The sequence below is a fragment of the Amblyomma mixtum genome, chromosome 2, assembly GCF_055824585.1.
Source record: "Amblyomma mixtum isolate Tamu chromosome 2, ASM5582458v1, whole genome shotgun sequence".
NCBI lineage: Eukaryota > Metazoa > Arthropoda > Arachnida > Ixodida > Ixodidae > Amblyomma > Amblyomma mixtum.
In genome coordinates, this window is record NC_143013.1 from 113,160,806 (window position 1) to 113,174,366 (window position 13,561).

General features: G+C 49.8%; 1 protein-coding gene across 1 annotated transcript; it reads left to right on the forward strand.

Moving 5' to 3' along the window:
* Positions 1 to 4,841: 4,841 nt before the first annotated feature.
* LOC149360620 (uncharacterized) lies at positions 4,842 to 7,620 on the forward strand. The gene is made up of 2 exons (XM_089567886.1): positions 4,842 to 5,695; positions 7,613 to 7,620. Exons 1-2 carry the CDS (start codon positions 4,867 to 4,869, stop codon positions 7,618 to 7,620), a joined length of 837 nt encoding a protein of 278 aa, XP_089424012.1. The 5' UTR covers positions 4,842 to 4,866.
* Positions 7,621 to 13,561: the final 5,941 nt, after the last annotated feature.

Consider the following 13,561-nt stretch of genomic DNA (forward strand, 5'->3'; position numbering starts at 1 on the left):
CCTCGCCAACACTGGTGCGCTCCCCGACGTCGTGGCGTTGGGGGCGTACCAGGTAAACCACGTGTGGGCGGTAACCTTCAGCAGCCCAGAAGCCGCGAAGAAATTAGCCGCCTTGAAGGAGCTTGAGGTAAAGGGACGCCGGTGCATTGTTTTCGACCCGGAGGATCAGCAGGTAAAGCTGCGCCTGCATTGGATGCTGCACGGCGTCGCCGATGACGACATCCGGACTGCTTTCGCGGCGTTCGGAAACGTGACCGAGGTGACGCGGGAGCGTTGGCGCGTTCAAGGAATGAAAGAGAAGGGATCCACCACGAGAACAGTGCTGCTCAAGTTGAAGCCAGGTATGAAGGTGGACGACCTGCCCCACCAGGTTCGAGTCGCCGGCGAGTTAGCTCTCGTGGTGGTGCCCGGGCGGCCGATGCAGTGCCTGCGTTGCCACGGCGCGGGTCACGTTCGTCGCGACTGCAAGGTTCCCAGGTGCTCCAAGTGCAGGCGCTACGGACACGCGGACGAGGACTGCGTCCGTACCTACGCGTCTGCGACCGGGCTCGGAGGTAAAGGAGACAGCGCGGAGCTGATGGATGTCGCGGAGGCTGAGGACGCAGCGAGGGGTACCGACGAGTTGGGCAGCCTCCCTGTGTCGCTGGACACGTCGGCGACTTCAAGCGGCGACGCCCCCCTTGCCAGTGCACCAGGACTCCAGCCACCAACGCGAGACTCGCCTCAGTCAAAGGAGGCGACTTCGGGGGATGCAAAAAGCCTACCAGTGCCCATGGACTTTGTAGCGAAGGAGCCTACCGAGGGTCATCGGCAGAACACCGGTGGCCGTGCGACCACTGTGGCTACGCCTGGGAAGCGTCCCCATGGAGACACCAGCCCCGACGGCGACAAGGAGGCGGCTCCCAGCGTAGAGGAACCACCAGCAAAGACGCCTCAAGCAAGGCGGGCCAGTTTTCGGCCGCGCCCTAACCTTGCGAGCGAGAAGCGCACCGGCGACAAGGCGCCTCCCGAGCTGGGCCAGGTGCACGCTCAGGATGACGCCGGCGGCGATGGCGGCGGTGGCGTCTAGCCATGTGCTGGACGCGAGAGGTAAGCACCATGCTTTCGGTCTCTTCTTATGTAAAAATGGCTCCTGCATCTCCGCTGAAAGTCGCCTCCCTGAATGTTAGAGGTCTGGCAGGAAAAAGAAAGCAAGGCCAGCTTTTTCGGCTTTTAACGGAGCACGGCATAGATGTACTGGCCGTGCAGGAGACGAAAGTCGACGGCGAAGAAGAGACCGGGAGAATGGTGACACGTTTCACGTCCTCGTTTTTTGCTGTCGTTAGCCACGCTGTAGGCACATCGGCTGGTTGTGTTCTCTTTCTAAAGAAGTTGCCGGGGCTAGAAGTGCAAGCTCATTTCTCTTGTGTGTCGGGCCGGTGTGTCTTCCTTGACTTTCGATTGAATAACATCGAGTGGCGGATTATTTGTGTGTACGCGCCAAATGAAGCAGAAGAAAGGGCGCAGTTTTTTTACAGCATCCAAGAACGCCTTCGTTGTGACAGACAGCTGATCGTCCTAGGCGATTTTAACTGTGTTCTTAGTGCGCGAGATAAGACAAGCCCTCGACCGTTTAGAGATGCAAGCACACAAGTGTTATCGCAAATGGTTGAGAACTGGAACATGGAAGATGTAGCAGAGTGTCTTGAGGGAACGCGTGCAGTAAAGCTCACACACTTCCAGGGTTCGAGCCATGCACGGCTGGACCACATTTATGCATCCGTCGATGTCTTACCTGAATGTAATGGTTACGAAGTTGTGCCAGTATCTTTTTCAGACCATTGTTTAGTTAAATGTTGTTTTGGGATGGTAAAGAGAGGGAATTCTTTTTCATGGGAAATGTGGAAATTCAATAATAAACTCCTGCAGGATGAACTGTATACCCGTATAGTAAAAGATGAAATTGCAAAAATAGGCCCCGGTAAAAATATGCACATATGGCAACAGTAGGAGCTGTGTAAAGAAACTATAAAAATTAAAGCAATAGAGAGGGCTGCCTGAATACGGTTTCAAGAAAAACAGAAAGAGACAGAGTTAAGGAAGCTGGTCCATAGGCTGCTTCAACAGGAATCTCTAGCGCCGGGGAAATGGACGGCAGATGTAAGGAAAACAAAGCAAAAACTAGAATTGATCGAACAAGAACGGTATCGGGGAGCGTTAGTGAGGGCAAGGGCAGAAGACATAGCTGCAGGGGAGGCGCCATCAAAACGAGCGCTGGGGTTGGAAAAAGCAAACGCTGAAAGGAACCACATCGACAAAATAGAATGGGGCGGTGTCTTGTCGGCAGACAACGACCACATAAAAGCAGCTTTCAACGAGCATTACCAAGCGCTCTTCGCATCCCACACGGTAGACACTATCACATTTAAAGATCAGTTTCTGGCGGCGATGCCGCGTCTTGGTGATGACGTAAAAGAGAGATTAGAAGTGGCTATCACTGAAACAGAAGTGGAGCATGCAATCGCCAGTTTAAACCCCGGTAAATCGCCGGGACCAGATGGGCTCAGCGCGCGTTTTTACAAAGATTTCAAGCACGAAATTGCCCCTATCCTGAACGTTATCTTTAACGCTGCCTACACAGTAAATGCACTCCCTCCGTCATATGGGTCATCCCACACGGTGCTTATTCCTAAAAGGGATCAAATAGATAAATTACGACTGGTTACAGCTTACAGACCCATAGCACTTACAAACGTTGAATATAAAATTTTTATGAAGGTTTTGGCTCAGAGATTGCAGACGGTGATTAAGGATATAGTTGGGCCACACCAGACGTGTGGGATAAAAGGGAGGTCAATAATGTCCAATATTCACAAGTTGCGAAGTGTTCTTGAGTGTTGTGATGACTCGAATGGTCGGGTGGCCATTCTCCAAGTCGACCTCGAGAAAGCTTTTGACTGCGTCGATCACGAAATTTTGTTTTCTGTTTTGGACCATGCGAATGTAGGGTCAGTTATCCGCAAGGGCGTAGCCCTGGCGTACCGAAACTGCACGACGAGATTGATTGTAAATAAGAGTCTGGGGGCCCCCATTAGCGTGCAGCGTTCGGTGCGACAGGGCTGCCCTCTCAGCCCTCTTTTGTTTTGTATATACATTGAGACATTGTGTATTAAAATATTGAACAATGACAACGTTAATGGGTTTAAGTTACAAGCAGCCGAGGTGAAGCTGCTGGCGTACGCGGATGATGTTGCAGTTTGTACGGTGGACCATGAGAGCATAACCGAGGCTGTCAAATGTGTCCGTGAGTTCTCTCAGGTTACCGGAAGCGGGGTGAACTGGGCCAAGTGCCTTGGGTTCTGGCATGGACGGTGGCCATCGAAGCCTGAACACTTTGCAAATGTGACGTGGGCGAAAACCCCAACCAAGTACTTAGGCGTCGAGCTTGATGGTTATCGCCAAAGCGAGCAATATTGGCAAGAACAGACGAAAGCGCTACGGGAGAAAGCGGAGAAGTGGAAAGGTGCCAACTTATCGATTTTCGCCAGAGCTACTGTATGTAACCTTTTTTATATCAGTAAACTTTGGTTTGTTATGCAAGTTTTGCATTGTTCGCGTGTAAATGTACAGAGGCTCCACAGGATTTTCGCCGTCTTTGTTTGGGCTGCAGAATGGGAACGCTGCAGCAGAACAAACTTATTCCGTCGGGTGAAAGACGGTGGCTTGGGACTTGGACACCTCTTTTTGCGGCAAGTGGTCAACCGGTTTTTGTTTTTTCGCGACGTTTCCGACCCTTTCTTGCGCACTGTCTGCCAAGTTAGGCTGCGGCGCCTACTGCCGGAGTTTGTTGTCTCCACCGAAGAAGTTACGTGTGGTATGTTCGGCTACTACAGAGAGGTCGTCGCAAGTGTTAGATTTCTTTCAGTGCGTTTTTCTAATGAATATCTGTGTTGTGTAAAACGGAAAAAGCTGTACCACGATTTATGTGACACTGTTTTGCCACAACCTTTGTATAGAGCCTTATACAGTGGAGGCCCAGGCTCAGACGTCTTAAAGAGAGTAAAGAAAATGCAGGTGCCACCAGGCGCTAAGACCTTTTTCTTTAAATTACACACCGGAACGTTGTCAGTAAAGAAATTTTTCGAGGGAAATGATTTATTTTTACCTTGGGGTTCGCATTGTTTAATCTGTAAGCAGCCGGAAACAATAGACCATGTTTTTTTACATTGTTGGGAAGGGGTTTATTTTTGGGATGTTTTGCAACGGACAATGAAGAAAGATTTCCCCCTAGATTCGCATGGCATTCGATATTTAAGCATTGATAACGACGACGGGGTTCCATTTGATTTAATTATGCTCCTGGGTCTCCACTGTATATGGCGCTCCAGAATGGCAGGCTATCACTGTGACAGGGAAGCGCGCCCTGCCCGAATTTATTTCCGAGAGTCTATGGACTGGTTTGTCGCTATACAAAAAGCGGCTGCGGAACCTCCCGACTGGCTCTCAAGGATAGAGCCTTTGTTGTCTTTGCGGGAGTTTTAATGTATGTCTTTCAATGTGTTCATTGTCCTGTACTATTGCTTTTGTGATTTGTCTGTTGCTTTTTTTTTTCGTGAAGTGTTGTTTTCCAAAGCCAGGAAATAAAGAAAAAAAAAACAGCAGAGTGGCGCAGTGGAAGCGTGCTGGGCCCATAACCCAGAGGTCCGTGGATCGAAACCACGCTCTGCTACTTCTTTTTTTTTCTCTCTCTCTCTCTTCGGAGGCAGGCTCTCTCACGTGGCCACTATGCTATTGCAATTGAAATACCTGGAACTTTTCTCTCCCTCCTCGTCCAGCAGAGTGGCGCAGTCGATTCCACTTCCGGCTTCCGTGGGAGACGGTCGTGTGATGGGAAGCTCTGAGCGCGCTTCGTTATCGGTCATGTCTGGCCGAGGTTTCGGTGAGCGACGCCCACCAGTGGGCTATCGCTTAGTTTTGCCTACGCTGCCTTCGGGAGACTCAATGAAGACAGCGGTTTTCCTTCACTGCGATATTGCCGGGCGGCCTTATCGCATACAGGATTTTCGTGAGCCTTTGGAAACTGCCGGTGTTCTACCTTTCGTGGCTGGCATTGGGGCGTTTCAAATGTCGCATGTGTGGATGTTGAAGCTGAAAACTGCGGAAGCGAAGGAACGACTGCTGAAAGAAGGAGCACTTGAAGTGAAAAAACGCTATTGTGCGGTCATAGACCCCAACAAACGTGAGTTGGCCTTCAGGGTGCACTGGGTGCCCTTCTACGTGTCGAATGAATCTGTGCAGAAGGCTTTTGAAGAATTTGGAGAGGTGACAGACGTCAACCGCGAGCAGTGGAACAGTCCCGGGTTCGAAGACGTCGAATCGACCACCCGTCTGGTGCGTATGGTTCTGAAGGAGGGGCTCTCTATCGATGATTTGCCCCACATGCTCAAGTTCTACGGAGGACAAGTGTTAGTGGTGGTGCCTGGACGGCCACCAATATGCCTACGGTGCAAAAGGACGGGACATATTCGACGGGACTGCCGCACGCCAAGATGCAGTTTGTGTCACGCCTTCGGACACGAACGGGAAGGGTGCGTTCGCACGTATGCGCGTGTGGCCACGGGTACTGCTCCGCCGCAAGACGACGGCAGCGAGCTGCTCATGGACCAGGAGGAACTGGAGAACGCCGGAGCCCCGTCCCCTTCAGGACTCAGCGACGGCCCTGCTTCCCAGCAGCCGGAGCTGCCCGCTGGCGACGAGAAGTCACAAGGTGACCCCGCTGCAGAAACGACTGGCAAGAAGGCGGATGCTGCTGCGGCGCCAGAAGAGCCAACGAGGGAGAGCACTTCAGGCGACCACGACTCCGAGGCGCCGATGGATGCGACAGTCGCTTCCATTAAGCGACCTCGTGACTACGAAAAGGCACCGGCTACGGAACGAGAACTTCGTCGGCTAGAAAGGCATTGGAGAGGGGAGGGAGCCAAGAAAGGCAAGTTAGCCTTGTCGCGGTCCTCGTCGCTAACTCGCGACGAGAGGCCGAAGCAGTGAGCCTTAGTGACTGTTGTTTGTTTGCTGTGTGCACGCTATGGCTTATTTGAAGAAACCGCTAAAAGTTGGCACTCTGAACGTACGAGGGCTTGCCTCGAAGCGTAAGCAAGTGCAGTTGAACCGACTGTTCGGGGAGTTAGATCTAGATATCGCGGCTATTCAAGAAACAAAAGTTGAGGATGAGCAGCAAACAGATAACAGGGTGCTTGGTTTTCGTTCGCATTTCAATGTTTGTGTAAGCCATGCGGCTGGTTTGTCGGCGGGATGCTGTCTTTTCCTGAGGAAAAACATAGGCATAGTGGAGGAACAAATAATAACTTGTGCAAGGGGGCGGTTTATCGTGTGTGACTTCACATATGAAACATTCGCGTTGAGGGTTGTTGTCCTGTATGCTCCCACGATACAAAAGGAACGGCGCGGTTTTTTTGAACAGTTAGCCTCGTTCCTTGATTGCAGTCGAGTGCTCATACTATTGGGAGACTTCAATTGCGTTTTGGACCCTAAAGATCGTTCAAATGTAAAGGACGTAAAAGACCCGAGTGTTGATTTCTTGAAGAGTGTCCTCAACGAGTGCAGCTTGGAGGATGTAATAGGCCTGGCGAAGAGTCAGAATCACGTGCATTTTACGCACTTTCAAGGTAGTAGCCACGCACGACTGGACAGAATATATGTGTCGCCGGAGTTTTCACCTTCCTGTGAGCAGTATGAAGTGAAGCAAGTGTCATTTAGTGACCACTGCCTAGTTACGGTAACTTTGGGAGGAAGGAAGCAGCGTAAAGCAAAAATGAACTGGGATATGTGGAAACTAAACTCAAGGCTTATAGAAGACGACATATTTTTAAGAAAAGTTAAGGAAAGCATGGATATGTTTAATAATAGTAAAAGAGGACGTATTGAATCTTGGGAATGCTTTAAGCAGGAGTTGAAAATGCATGCCATTGAGCGTTCAACCATAAGAAAATATGAGGAAAAAAAAGAAGAAAAGCATTTGCGTGAGCTTTTGGCGAATTTAGGACACGAAGAGGAAAAAACGCCGGGCATGTTCATGCATGATATAAAAAGCGTCAAAGTTAGGCTAGAAGCTTTAGATGCTCAGAAGTACAGAGGAGCAGCGATAAGAGCACGCACGGAAAAATGGCTTACTGGTGAAATGCCTACAAAACGCGCGCTCACAGATGAAAAGCGATACGCGCGGTCAAACGAGATATCAGTTATCGAATACAAAGGACGAATCCTCAGTGAACAAAGTGGAATTTCGAGTGCATTCGTGGAACAGTACCGTGAGCTGTTTTCACGCAAAGCACCAAGTGAAGAAGGGTTTCGGGAAAACTTTTTGCCACTTAAGCCAATATTAGGAAATGAGATAACTGAAGAACTAGAGAGCGAAATAAGTATTAAGGAAATAGAGACAGCAATTGAGGAATTGAATGCCGGAAAGTCGCCGGGACCTGACGGTTTGACTGCTGCCTTTTATAAGAGCTTTAAATATGACATTGCTGCTATGCTACATAAGCTTTTCAAAGAGTGTTTTGAGGTCGGTAGGCTGCCACCTTCGTTTAGCAATGCTCATACGATCTTAATTCCTAAGACGGATGACCCTGCCAAGCTGGTAAAAGTAACAAGCTATAGACCGATCACGTTAACAAACGTTGATTATAAAATCCTGATGAAAGTGTTAGCTAAGCGATTGCAATACGTCATAAAGGATATTGTAGGGCCTCACCAAACGTGTGGCATAAAAACAAGAAGCATATTTAAAAATATTCATGTAGCACGCAGCGTGCTCGAGTGCTGCGATGCTTTAAATAAGAAAGTGGCTATGGTTCAAATTGACTTTGAAAAAGCATTTGATCGGGTGTCTCATGAAATACTCTATTGTTTGTTGGAACATATTGGTATTGGTTCGGTTGTTCTCAATGGGGTAAAAATGGCTTATGCATGTTGCTCGACACGACTTATGGTAAACAAAATATTATCTGAAAGAATTGATGTGAGGGCTTCTGTTCGACAAGGATGTCCACTGTCCCCTCTACTTTTTGCAATTTATTTGGAGCCTTTTTGTAGGATGATAACTGCGAGCGAGCACATCCGAGGTTTTAGGTTGGGAGCGTGTGAGGTGCGAATACTGGCATATGCAGATGATGTTGCCCTCTTTTGTGAAGATCGCATAAGTATTGTAGAAGCGTTACAAGTAACCGAAAGGTTTTGCAGGCAAACTGGTAGCGCTGTTAACCTCGATAAATGTCTCGGAGTCTGGCATGGGCAATGGGACTTGGAACCAGAAGTGTTCTGCGGGGTCCGATGGGCTACAACTCCCGGAGTTTATTTGGGAGTCCCGCTGGACAGATATGGGGAAAATACCAATTACTGGAATGAAAAAGCGGAAGAAATGCGGGACCGGACCAAGGGATGGATGGGCCGTAATCTTTCTATTTTCGCGCGCGCTACTGTATGCAACACCTTTCTTGTGGCAAGGATCATGTATTTACTTCAAGTATTATATTGTGCACGAACCAATATCCAAAGGTTTCATCGGGTTTTTGCGGTCTTCATTTGGGCGTCCAATTGGGAACGAATTCGCAGAGATAATCTCTTCCGGAGAGTAAAGGTCGGGGGACTGTCTCTAATGCATCTCTATGTACGGCAGGTTGTTTTAAGATTTTGTTTCCTGCGTGACCAAAATGACCCCTTCCTGCGAACATTCATACAAACCATGTTATCCAGTGCACTTCCAGAATTCATTGTCTCTTCGTGCAATGCTCGGCGGTACACAGTGTCTCGCTTCCTGCGAGAGGTTGTCTGGTCATTCAGGTTTTTGCAAGTGCGGTTCTCGCTAGAGTATTTAGCGAATGTAACGCCGAAGCGCTTATACAAGGATCTTATTGAACAGTTGTTTCCAGCGCCACTGTACAGAACCTTATACTGTGAAGGCCCTGGGAAAGACGTTCTCAGGCGAGTTAAAAAGATCACTGTTGCACCTGGCGTCAAAACATTCTTTTTTAAATTACACACAGGAACGCTACCAGTAAAAACATGGCTAGAGGAAAAGGGCCTTTTTGTTCCTTGGGGCTCGAACTGTCTCCTGTGTAGAAAACCGGAGACGGTAGAACACGTGTTCCTCGATTGTTGGGACGCGGTGTTCTACTGGGATGTATTGCAAAGAACCCTAAAAAAGGACTTGCCATTGACACCGCGCGGAATTCGGTACTTGACCACTGAAAATGATGTTGCACAGTATGACCAGATTATGTTATTGGGCCTTCACAGCATTTGGAGGAGTAGAATGGCTGTAAGACATTGTGACTTGGATGCACGATCGGTATGTGGTTATTTTGTGGAACATGTGTATAAGTTAAGAGAAGTCTTGAAGCAACAAGATTGCGCGGATGATGTATTGAGTCTGATGGACCAACTTGTGTTAATGAAAGTCCATTAGACACGGTTGTCTGCCAAGGGGCACGACAACTACGATATTTTATTGATGTATTCATTCATGCAATAAAGAAAAAAAAAAGAGTGGCGCAGTGGAAGCGTGCTGGGCCCATAACCCAGAGGTCCGTGGATCGAAACCACGCTCTGCTACTTCTTTTTTTCTCTCTCTCTCTTCGGAGGCAGGCTCTCTCACATGGCCACTATGCTATTGCAATTGAAATACCTGGAACATTTCTCTCCCTCCTCGTCCAGCAGAGTGGCGCAGTGGAAGCGTGCTGGGCCCATAACCCAGAGGTCCGTGGATCGAAACCACGCTCTGCTACTTCTTTTTTTCTCTCTCTCTCTTCGGAGGCAGGCTCTCTCACGTGGCCACTATGCTATTGCAATTGAAATACCTGGAACATTTCTCTCCCTCCTCGTCCAGCAGAGTGGCGCAGTGGAAGCGTGCTGGGCCCATAACCCAGAGGTCCGTGGATCGAAACCACGCTCTGCTACTTCTTTTTTTCTCTCTCTCTCTTCGAAGGCAGGCTCTCTCACATGGCCACTATGCTATTGCAATTGAAATACCTGGAACATTTCTCTCCCTCCTCGTCCAGCAGAGTGGCGCAGCCATTCTACTTCCGGCCACCGAGCGTGACGGACGCAGGATCATGAGCTCCAGCGGAGCGGCGATAGCGGCCCTTTCCAGCCGCGGAAACAGGCTCGAGGACAACGAAGATAGCGACTATCAGATTATTCTGCCAACTTTGCCCACCGGACGCGTTGTTTTTAACACGCTTTTTTTGCACGGAGATGTGCGGGTTAGGCCATACAGGGTCGAGGATTTCCGCGACGCCCTTGCCAACGTTGGTGCGCTCCCCGACGTTTTGGCGTTGGGGGCGTATCAGATCAACCATGTGTGGGCTGTCACCTTAACCAGCACAGAAGCAACAAAGAAGCTGTCGGCGTTCAAGGAACTGGAAGTTAAAGGTCGCCGCTGCCTCATCATCGATCCCGAAGACCAACAAGTGAAGCTGCGACTCCACTGGATGTTGCACGGCGTTGCAGATGATGACATCCGGACGGCCTTTGCGGCTTTTGGGAACGTGACCGAAGTGACCCGGGAGAGGTGGCGAGTTCAAGGCGTCAAGGAGAAGGGGTCCACCACGAGGACGGTGCTCCTGAAATTGAAGCCGGGCATCAAGGTAGATGACTTACCGCACCAGCTGCGAGTCGCCGGGGAATTAGCCCTTGTCGTTGTGCCTGGGCGGGCGATGCAGTGCTTACGCTGTCGAGGCACGGGACACGTCCGCCGCGAATGTAAGGTGCCCCGGTGTTCAAAATGTAGGCGTTACGGACATGAGGAGGCTGACTGTGTGCTCACGTACGCTTCGGCCGCGGGACCTGGAACGAGGGAGCGGTCGGCGGAGCTCACTATGGACGTAGTCGAGGCAGAGGAGGCGGCAAAGGGAACCGGAGAAGAGCGTACGCAGGCACGGGAGACGGACTCGTCGGGAGACTCCGCTCGAGACATCAAAGCTGCCAGCGATGCGGGGAGGAGTGACGCTGCACCTGACCTCCCTAGGTCAGACGAAGAGACGTCACCTCAGCCGGCAGACGACATGGAGCAGGATAACGGTGAGGAGCACCCGGACACCAGCGGTACTCGTTCGCCAAGCGTCACAGCCCCAGCCAAGCGACCCCACACACAGACCGATCTCGAAGGTGACAAGGCAACAGACCCCGGTGTCGACGAGCCGCCAGCAAAAACAGTCCAACCCCGGCGGTCCACACTACGTCCGCGGCCCAACCTTTCTTCGGAGAGGCGTGCAGCGGACAAAGCGCCCCCGCTGCCAGTTCAGCCGCTCGCACCAGACGGAGGCGGTTGCAACGACGGCGTCTAGCCGCGCGCTAGACGAGGAAGGTAAGCACCACGCTTTCGGTCTATTCACCCTTTATGGAAATGGCGCCTGAAACCCCTTTGAGTGTAGCCACGTTAAATGTCAGGGGACTGGCAGCCAAAAAGAAGCAGAGCCAAGTACACCGCCTGCTAAGTGACCATGATATCGACGTGCTTGCTGTACAAGAAACAAAGGTTGATGGGGAGGAAGAGACCGGAAGCATGGTGCAACGTTTCACGGCTAGATTTTACGCCATTGTGAGCCACGCGGTAGGGACATCGGCTGGGTGTGTATTGTTTGTCAAAAAGCTGCCCGGACTGATTGTACAGGCTCACTACTCATGTCTGTCAGGACGGTGTGTTGTAGCCGATTTTGCATATTCCAATGCTGAGTGGCGCATTATTTGTGTGTATGCCCCTAACATTGTTGAGGAAAGAGCAGTGTTTTTTGAGAATGTTATGCAGCAGTTAAGTACGGAGAGGCAGGTTGTAATGCTGGGCGATTTCAACTGCGTACTGAATGCTCGGGACAAAACCAGCACACGCGGCTTCAGAGACAAGAGTACTGATGTGTTGTGCCAGTTAACAAGCGAGTGGAATATGGAAGATGTGGCTGAATACCTGGGGGGAGCGCGTGCCGTACAGTACACGCACTTCCAAGGTTCGAGCCACGCGCGCCTTGACAGAATTTACGTGTCGCTGGATTTGATTCCCGTATGCAATGAATACCAAGTTGTGCCCATGACATTCACGGATCACTGCTTAGTGAAATGCGTATTCGGCACCAGAAAACGAAGGAATGCATTTAGCTGGGAGTTATGGAAATTTAACAACAAATTGCTCAGCGATGAAGCCTTTAGACGGGTTGTACTGAATGAACTCATTAAAGTAAGGCCGGGCACATTGTACGAAATCTGGAAGCAATGGGAGATGTGCAAAGAACAGATTAAAATAAAGGCCTTTGATAGGTCCAGTTGCCTGCGGTATCAGGAGAAAATTAAAGAAACCCAGCTAAAGGCTTTGCTGGAAAAACTACATGAGCAAGAATGTAAGGCACCCGGCAAATGGATAGAAGATATTAGGAAAATAAAAGAACAGCTTGCGTTGATGGAAGAAGACAGATACCAAGGAGCGTTAGTAAGGGCAAGGGCGGAAAGCTGGAACATGGGCGAGACGCCCTAGAAAAGAGCACTGGCATTGGAAAAGGCTCATGCAGAGAAAAATCATATTGATAAGATTGCATGGGGCGGCATGCTATCGTCAGATGACGATCATATCTGACAAAGCTTCTTCCAATATTATCAGCAGCTTTTTAACAAACAGGAGGTCGACATAAACTTGTTCAAAGAAAAGTTTCTTATGGCTATGCCACGACTAGACGAGGACACGAAGAAAAGATTAGAGATGCCAATCACAGAACTCGAGGTCGAAAAAGCAATCGATAGTTTAAATATGGGAAAGTCGCCTGGGCCAGACGGCCTAAGTGCAGCTTTCTATAAGGGGTTTAAGAACGAAATAGCGCCAATATTGACTGCGTTGTTCCAAGAAGCCTACGAAATAAACAGATTGCCGCTGTCATACGGGTTATCTCACACTATTCTAATTCCCAAGACAAATAACGAGGAAAAGCTCCAGCAGGTCACAGCTTACAGGCCAATTTCCTTGACTAATGTCGATTATAAAATATTAATGAAAGTGCTAGCAAGGAGGCTGCAGTCAGTAATTCAGGATATTGTCGGCCCTCATCAAACGTGCGGGATAAAGGGGAGATCAATTATGACTAACATACACACGGCAAGATCGGTTCTGGAGTGTTGTGATCTGACTAATGAATGTGTGGCCATCCTCCAACTAGACCTCGAAAAAGCATTTGACTGTGTCGCCCACGAAATTTTGCTCAGTATTCTGGACCACGTGAATGTAGGTTCCGTAATTCGAGAGGGTGTGGCCATGGCGTACCGCGGCTGCACTACGAGATTAATTATAAACAAGAGTCTGGGGGCCCCCATTCGGGTGCAACGTTCGGTACGCCAGGGCTGCCCCCTCAGTCCCCTTTTGTTTGCCATTTACATAGAGACACTATGTTTGAGCATTATTAAGAACGAGGCTGTTCAAGGTTTTAGGTTGCAGGCAGCTGAAGTCAAGTTGCTTGCGTACGCGGATGACCTAGCGGTGTGTGCTGTGAATCAGCAGAGCATACGGGAGGCTGTTGTGTCAGTTGACAGT